The 9,240-nt window shown below is 37.3% G+C and overlaps 1 protein-coding gene across 1 annotated transcript; it reads left to right on the plus strand.

The window, feature by feature from the left end:
• Positions 1-283: 283 nt before the first annotated feature.
• Positions 284-5,198, plus strand: LOC107106827 (myelin transcription factor 1-like protein; the record flags this gene model as incomplete). Its single annotated transcript, XM_015407040.1, has 3 exons — positions 284-393; positions 4,587-4,730; positions 5,058-5,198. Coding segments are annotated over 3 exons (395 nt in total), but the record flags the coding sequence as incomplete, so codon positions are not given.
• Positions 5,199-9,240: the final 4,042 nt, after the last annotated feature.

The raw sequence follows: 9,240 nt of genomic DNA on the forward strand, positions 1-9,240 counted from the left end.
TATCGTTATAGCGTGCCGGTACTCTGGGAAGTGGTTTTTCAGAATGTCATCTTGTTTTAAGGGTTAATGACTTTATAGTATCAGAGTTGGTTTTATTGTTGTGAGTTATATATGTTGTAACCCACCCTCAGTTCACATGCGAGAAGGGCGGGATAGAAATTAAATAAATAAATCATAATTAACATTATATTTTAGTGAGCTTCACCCCAAACTAGGAAATGAATCAGTTGCTAAAATCGGATTTGTAAACTAATTATTTGAGTATCTCCTTTTTATTGCGCAGGTATAGAGAATGATGAAGAAATTAAACAATTAGATGAAGAAATAAAAGAACTAAATGAATCCAACTCTCAGATGGAAGCTGATATGATTAAACTCCGAACTCAGGTAACAGTTTTATGAAGCCCTAACCTTCAATGGCTTTACATATACTTCCATTTTTAGAAAAATTAAACATTTTCCTCTGTCTTATTCTTGCTAATTTTAAAAAATGTTTACATGATTAGGAATAACTAGCTTTACAATATTGACCTTAAAAGAGTAGCCATAGAAGTGTCACATTTTTCTTCTAAATCATCACCAGACCTTTACCTGCCTTCTGCCTGACCCCTCCCCTTTTCTTATCTGGCCACTGCTGTAGTGGCAGGGAAGGAGGGAGGAAAGATTCATCACCCCCACCCCAGTAGGACATGTAATTTTCAGCATACCTGATGTCTATAGGAAGGATGTCAGACCCTCTGGGAAACTGATATTTGTAGCCAAAGAAGCTTTCCAGGATCCAGAAAAGGCTTTTATTTGGGTGTATCGGTTGTACTTCTAGCCAGCCCCAGTTGAGGCAGTGTGGAGCTGGTTGGCTCCTCTTGGTTTTAACCAAGCTGCAAGAGGAGTCAGCCCAAGATCGGCTGGGGCAGTGGGAGCTGACAGCTCTGTGCTGCCCCAGCTGATCTTCTCTTGCAGCTCCAAGTTGCAAGTGAGGATCAGTTGGGGCAGTGCAGAACTGAGAGCTCCCACTGCCCCGGCCGATCCTGGGCTGGTGAGTTCACCCTGAAGGTGTTTAAAGGGACTATGAGTCCTTTCAATGTCTTCAGAGGTCTCCAAGCCATGGGAGTCGTGCAGCTTGGATAAGACATTTAAACGGACCACAATCTCTTTTTTCCTCCATTGGTTTTAATGAAGAATGGGTGCACCTTTTTTGTGGGTGCAAATTTGGTGTCTGTACCTAAAAAACAGCCCTTCTAGAGCCCCAGATACCCCCAGATCAATTCTCCATTATACCCTATGGGAACCTTTAACGATAATAGTCCCCAAAGGGTATAATGGAGCAAAAAAAAAAGGGGGGTTCCCAAATATTTCCCAAATCTGAATACCATACCAATATTGGGATTTGGGAATATTGGGAAATACCCATATTTTTTAGATTCAATGTACCCAAACCCGAAAAATACCGAGGGTGGGGTGTGGGTTTTTTTGCACACCCCTAATTATAACAGGCTTGGCTCACAACAACTAACCCTAATGCAAATTACTAATTATTTGAAAATCTAGTTGCAAGTCTATGGTCCTGGTTTTGGATGTGATGCTGATGTCCAGTTCATACATTAAGATCCCTACTCTAGTAGAGGGCCACAATAGCAAGCAGACTTCAAACTGCCTGCTCTTTTGCTGAAGCAGACCCAAGACTATGTGCACTCTGCCTGAGTGAGATCTGAACTCTGTCCCAATGTGCTTCCTTCCAGTATTCCTTTCCTCCTCCCCAAATGGTGACTGGATGCTAGAGCACCACTCTCATAGGCTCAGCTGAGTGCCTGTTTTCCCCCCTCAGGGGCAGGACAGCCTCCTTTCCATCGCAACCTCCAATCACCCAATTCAGTTGCTAAGCCCTGTTTACAAATCACAGTGAACATATGTATAATCTGTGTACAGTGTACTCTTGATTTTTCTTTATTCACGAGTTATTTCTCATGCTACATTCAGTGCATGTATAGTTGAACGTCTCTTTTAAACCCCACATTTATCTAGGTACTGTTCCTCAGTTTTATTTGTTGTTGTTTTTTTATACCAACCCCGTAGGGGATTTTTTATTGCATTTTCTATAAACTACAATGAAATTAGGGAGGGGATCTACAAACTATAGGAGAAAGTAAAGAAAACCCACTAAAAACCCAAGAGATGGTGGTCATACATACTGCTTAACAAGTTAGCTTTTAACTCAATATTCTATTTCAGTTCATTGAATGTGGTCATTTGATAATCTATTAAAACTTAAATAAAAAATTAAACACCATCGTATCTGACTTCTTAGAGAGTAATAAAAGAAATAATTATAACAAAACATTGAAAGAGATTTCAGAGTGCAATAACATCTCATTTTTATACTTTTTCTTTCTCAAGTTGTAGGTTGTCTTTGGGGCTGCCGCCCCCAGTTTAGAGTCTGAGTTCTCATCTGAAGATGCCACTGCTCCCTCTTTCTTTGGTGCTGCCTTCTTCCTCCTCTTCTTTTTCTCCTGCTGGGCGACTATGTTGATGCAGAAATTCACGTGCATTTTCAACAGAGTCAATTTTTTCTTTCTTGTCCATAAATTTGAAGAGTGTGCCTTCGGGTACAAGCCATCTGTAAGGGATGTTGTTCTTCTGTAGAAATAATACCAAGTCTCTGTATTTTCTTCTTTTCCTTCTTATTTCAAACAGAATATCCTTCAATACTTTTATTTCTTTGTCCTTGACTCTCAAGGTAGTTCCATTTGTCGCTTTGAGAATTTGATCTCTCACTTGTCTTCTGGAGAATCGTATAATGACTTCCCCTGGCAGATTATTCTTTCTTGTAAAATCTGAATATGACCTATAGATTGTATCAATTTCGCTTTGAAGTATGTCCGCTTTTATATATGCCATAGGGCCTAAAGCCTTGCTCATAATTTGCTTCAGATTCTCCCCCTTCTCTTCCGGAACACATTGAAATCTTAGACCATAGCTTGCTCTTTCCATTTGTAGCTGTAACAAATGAGACCCCTCCGTTTGTCTCTTTTTCTTCATCATCTGCAGTTGTTTTTTAAGCTTGGTGTTGGCATCCACTTCCTTCAGTTCTTGCTCAGTTTTATCTGTTTTTTTAGCTATCTCAGTTAGTTGAGCTTGCTGTGCGTCGAACTTATGGTGCAATGTCGTGACTTGTTCCAGCAGAGGGCACAAAGCTTCGGTCAGCATCTTTTGCAGCTCTGTAGTTGTGTCCTGTCTAGGCACAGAACTCGTTGGGCTGGCAGTTCTGGCAAGAAGCTTCAGTTTCACTTGCTTGTCTTTCTCATCCTTCCTTGTGGGCGCCATGTTTGGGAATTGTTTACTTTTTATAAAAGTTATCACGATCTCTGAAACTCTTAAATCAGCCTGGTAAATTCTTAAATGCTCTTTATTTTAGTCCGTCTTGCTTCGTTAGCTCACCCCCCTTTATGTAATGGCTCAAAGTTTGCTTAGTTTTTCTTAGCGGGGGAGAGTTCCCTCCCTCCTCGCTTTCAAAGGGGAGGTTTTTGGCTAATTCTTCAGTGTTTCTCGCTTAAACATTGACTCACAGTTCATCGATAGTTTCTCGCTTAAACATTGACTCACAGTTCATTGTTTTCAATTCGCTTGGCCACCAAGCACTTGCTCCGGTGTGCGATTTCTAGTTCCCATTCAGGACGCTCTGCAGCGGGACCTTCAAGGCAAGAAGTAGCCCCCCTTCACTGGCAGGATCACCGGAGGAAAGGCACTCTAGCGCCCCATGGCTAGGAGCCCCTCGCAAGGGCTCTGGGGGTGGCACAGACAGTCGTGCTCCCTCCCAACCGCAGGATCTGGCGGTCATCTCCTGGAGCTCTGGGAGAAAGCAGCTGCCATGGTGAATGCTGAAACCAGAAGTCCTCCCCAGTTTTATTTGTAAAGTAAATGTGTTTGGAATTGTTTGTATAAATAGATATATGAACATACATGTAGGATATATGTGCATTAACTGTTGGGGAGAGAATGGATTGTACAATTTTGGACTATAGGTAGGGGAAATTACATTCTAAACCCTTTTCTATATTTAAAACAATTTAAAATATAAAACTAACAAAGCAGGTGACAGGACAGGGATGGACTAAAACTTGTTTCCCTGATGTACTAGTGTTCTACTAGCAAGGTATTATTTGCATGGAGCATTTGGGAAACTTATACAGGTAGTCGGCTACCTGAAGACTACCATCTCATTCTGCTATAAGTAAAGGTTCAGCCTGTATTTTTCTTAGACAAGGGGAAATTTGGGGGTTTTATCTTTTACAGTTTCTGAATATTTTTTGGGAGAAAAAACCCTCTGGATGTTTGTTTTTTTTTAAAAAAAACAACAAAAAAACAGTGTTCCAGTTATACATCAGCATTATCAGGACTACCAAACAAGCTTTTTGTGTCCTTTTGCAGAAAACAAGTACAACTCTTAGATAAAAAAAACAAAAATATAAAGTATAAAGGTATTTCATGTAAACAAAATGAGTGTTTTCCATTCCTAGCATACTGTCAACATTGACATAAAGAGTTTCTTGCTTTGTCTTTTATTTCATTGTGCCCAAATCTGTTCCTTTTAGATTACCACAATGGAGAGCAACCTGAAGACAATAGAAGAGGAGAACAAAGTAATTGAACAACAAAATGAATCTCTTCTTCATGAATTGGCCAATTTAAGCCAGTCTTTAATTCATAGTCTAGCTAATATCCAGCTACCACATATGGTAAGTGACTGAGGGCACAAGTTAAGGGATTTGGCAGTCTCCTCCTCCTCATGCAGTAGATGTCTTTTTGTTTTTATGTTTATGGCTCCTCAACCAGGTGGAGATTTGCGGTATCAACCCTGCAACCATAAAGATAAATTTAACTTCTAAAAAAGACACGGTGGGCCAGTTCCAAAGTCTCCTATAAAATTAAGTATGTTCTAACATAGGACTTTTAAAAATGCTAAGAAAATGGTGTCAATGTTCTGTCATAGTATGTTATGCATAAATGAATATACAATTAAGCAAATAGAAGTTGTATATGAACTACTATTTAATATCTCGTAGGAACCAATCAATGAACAAAATTTTGATGCTTACGTGACCACTTTGACGGACATGTATACAAATCAAGATCGTTATCAGAGTCCAGAAAATAAAGCCCTACTGGAAAATATAAAGCAGGCTGTGAGAGGAATTCAGGTGTGAACAGCTGCTGTAGTGGTGAAAATCTTACCTTTTTAAAAAAAGGATGCCTCTTGTTTTTTGCTGCTGTAATTTACCAGAAAGTGTTATATATTTCTTTCTGTTTGAAACAGTGTTATGCTTACAAGACTTCATAATGATTTTATGTCTTGCTTTAAAAATAGTAACTGCAGAATAGTTTTTTGAATACATTCACATTTTGTACGTTTTCATATAAGCCGACATAGTGTGATATGCCATGTAATGTTTATAGCTGCTAATGTATGCACATTTTTGAGGTAAATATATTTCTGAAGAGGTAAGCTGATCAAAATAAATAGAGTGTAAATTCTTTTTAATGCTTTAGTGATTAAATGTTTTAGTATTTTGAACTGAAATGGACAAAAAAAAATCCCCGCTTTGAATGACAATGTTGCAGTCAGCGGCCACTTTTTAGACACTCTCATTTTGCCTCATGCTGGAGGATTTTATGGGATTTAAGAAATACATTTTGTGTGCATATTGTTTCATAGCAAGAATTGGTTGCAAAAATGCTTTATTTTTGAACAATGCTTGAAAATATTGTGTGACTTTTGTTTTCAGAGGATGGTATGTGGTGGGGGCAATAAAAAGAGGGTTTTTGGAATTCCAAGCAAAGGGCATGAATTAGATGTGAGAAGTAAAAGGAGTAATTTATTGTAAGACAACATCAAGCCATGGAAACTTGACAGAAGATTCAAAGCAGCTTAAACGGCACTTTTTAATTAACTTCTAAGCATTGCATGATATGAATATGGGAACTTCCATAATGACAGGAGCTCTATCAGAGGTGGACAACGTGAAGATTTCAGCTTTTCTTTTCAAATACACTTTGGAGCCAACATACTCTTATCTCTCCAGGACTTAAAAGTGTCCCTCTGAATTATCTGTTACAGCAATGTAGTTTGTTTATTTTTTTTTTCAGAAATGCAGTCTTTCCTTCTTAAGACAAAAGGCAATAGTTTAAAACATATATTGCCTTTTTAAAAAAAAGTTTTTAATTTGGGAATAACCCCAAATGCTTTTCTTCTCAAAAACAGTTACTGACCTGTATTCATTGCTATGAAGCATAGTCAATGGCATGCAGCTCAGTTCAGAGTTTGATCTGATCTTTTCACTTTGTTCCCTTTTTTCACTGTTTAGGTTCTGCTTCTTTTTGTTGGCGTACAATCATTATTATTGTGGCATTTCCATATGCTATCTATTTGTTCTACTGTTATCTATTGCAAAAAATGAATGCAATCAAAAATCTAATGTAACTAAATATACTTTGGCACTTTTTTTGCTTTAAATTGCATCATTTCAAGCTTAAAAACGTATTGTACTTTTTCAGATTTGATTGTTATTTCTTCAAAATAACTGCACTATACGTATGCATAAGAACACTTTTTTCTTGGAACATTTTTGATTTCCATTGAAACTAGTAATACAGATGGTGTGTTGTGTTTTGTCAGATGTTGAATTAATTTCAATTTGATAGCATATCTTTTCCTTCCATGTCTTGATGTTATGCAGAAAGTACAAAAGTACTTAAAAATTTTGTTATGAAAAAAGATGGGTTTTGTAAAAAAATAATAATAATAAAATAAAATATTTTTAGCAGAACAGGACTTACAGGGTCATTGTCCCCACAATGTGCCAGTTGACTATTTGCACTTACCTTGCCCTATATATCCATACGGAGGTGTGCAATTTCTCGTGTCATTAGCTTTGTGACACTAAATTTGAAAAAAAATTAGAGTGGAAGCCGTGATGGCTAATCCAGTAATATTGCTAAGGGGAGACTACAGGGATCTCACAACAAATATTCTGATACAATACTCAACCTCGGTATATATATATGTATAAATATATGTATATCCCAGCGGCACTTTATACTATTCACTGTACAAAAAGCTTACAGTTTTCCACGAGGACTTTAATAACTAGCTGGGAGAAGATTATGTAATTACTTTGGGGGCTCTGCAGGATCTTCTCTGTATATTGCCCTCCTTTCTGTTGTGCTATTAGTTGTAGCTGCCATGCTCAGAATTGCCTTTTTGAGAGCTGAAGCAAGGTGCTTGTTGTTCACCTTCTGCCATATATATTGTACTTTTTGCCCTAGCCTCCTTTTAGGGCTCTCATTGTTCATAATGGCATATGCATTTTTCCACTGCATTGTGTCTGCAGCTTCTTTGCCAATATAGTAACGCTTTCTGTAGAGAAATAGATAGTATCAGTTTTGGATTCTTATTGTTATCACCTATGTACAATGGAAAAGGGATTTTAAGCACAAATCCGCGCTGCTCATCTAATGTTGGTACATAATATCAAATCAAAAGTTATCTGTGACTATTATATAGGGATCACAAAAGTGTCACATATTAGAATGCTGACCTTTTCATCTGAAATTATTGTGAGTCATCAGAGTTTTATTTATTCTAACTTATTCTTCATATTCATTTCTAAGTTTAATTTTAAGTGATCATTTATTAAGACAGAATTTTGTATAAACTACTTATTGTGCTCTCTGTGGAACTGAGGTTTGATTTATTTTTGTACTACACGGCATGGGTTTGTTGACATTTTAATTTTGCTATAAATGTGTGAAATCACAAGTTGCTGTGATAACTTCATTTTTAAATTGTGAAATTTGTACAAATTTTGTCATGCTGGATGTGAACACATCTTACTCTAAATAAATAAATAAATAAAATGTGTTGCCACATTTGTAGCACAGTGGTTCTCTGGTCAGTTGTTACTCTTTCTTAGACCTAAAAGTACTGGCAGCTGCCTGGATTCAGCTACCCTACACAATGGGGACTTTATTCCTCCTTGTTATTCACTGAATTTCCTTACAACGTTTTCAAATGTTTGATTACTTAACAAGAATTAAGTTTTATTCCTGAATTTGGCTTATGTTTAAAACCAGCTGAGGCCAACAAAGTGAATGTCAAACAATAGTACTCAAATTATCCAAACGTCAGTTGTTCGTATCTTCTCATTGCTCAAAATAGTTCACACACATATATCCCTCACACACATGAGCTTTTATATTAATCTCTAGGAGGTTTTATATCCACATTCATCTCCAGGAGCTTTTATATACATATATACACATGAGCTTTTATATTCTTCTCCTGATCTATCCATTCACATTCTTTTGCATATACAAATCGGGCCTCTAACTTGAAAGAATAGAATTGTTCCTTAATTTAAGGGGCTCTGTATATGTATTTCAGTGCACCGGATTGCATTGATGGTGCCCCAACATATCAGATGTATAGCTGTCATACATATGATTTCAAGAATAATCATGACACAAAAATAAATCTGAAAGTTCACAAATTGATTAAAGACCAGATTAATACCCAACAGTTTTAATCAATTTGTTAACTTCCAGGTGCCTTTTTCAGGGTGGGGGCATAGGCACATGGCATCGTATTGTACCAGTTACATTGCTCCCATTTTTATTGTCTTTAAGAACACAATGGTCCACAGAGGAGCTTAAATTTTAAAACCATTTTATTTTGTAAAACAAACAATACACATTTCCTGCTACTGATATGTTAGGAAAGTTAAGGCAACAGTTTCATAGAACTTGGGATCACACCCAGAAAATGATTTTAGATATGGGTTCAGTCACTAGATCTTGAAACTAGTTTCTGAAACAGGCTCTTGACCCTAAAACCAACAAACCCAACTGAAAATAAGCACTGAACCAGTTCTCCCATCATTCTGTTTGTAACCTAACCAGCTTAGGCTAATTGGGACTGTATTATACTGTCTGTTTTGCATCTAGGGGAGAGAGTTTTGGGTTAGGAAGGACTAAGAACCAGCTCACGAACTAAAGTTTGTGAAGAATTTTGGCCGGTTCGTAGTATGTGAACTCAAGTTTGTGACCGATCCGGTTCGTAGTATGTGAACTCAAGTTTGCAACAGATCAACTAGTACAATCTTTCCACGAACTTTCAAGTAGTTTGTAGTTTGTGGCAGTTCATGAATGTATAAATCTCCAGACAGACTGTTTCTGCTCAATCTAAATGCT

This window comes from Gekko japonicus, unplaced genomic scaffold (assembly GCF_001447785.1).
Source record: "Gekko japonicus isolate JY-2015 unplaced genomic scaffold, Gekko_japonicus_V1.1 scaffold2071, whole genome shotgun sequence".
NCBI lineage: Eukaryota > Metazoa > Chordata > Lepidosauria > Squamata > Gekkonidae > Gekko > Gekko japonicus.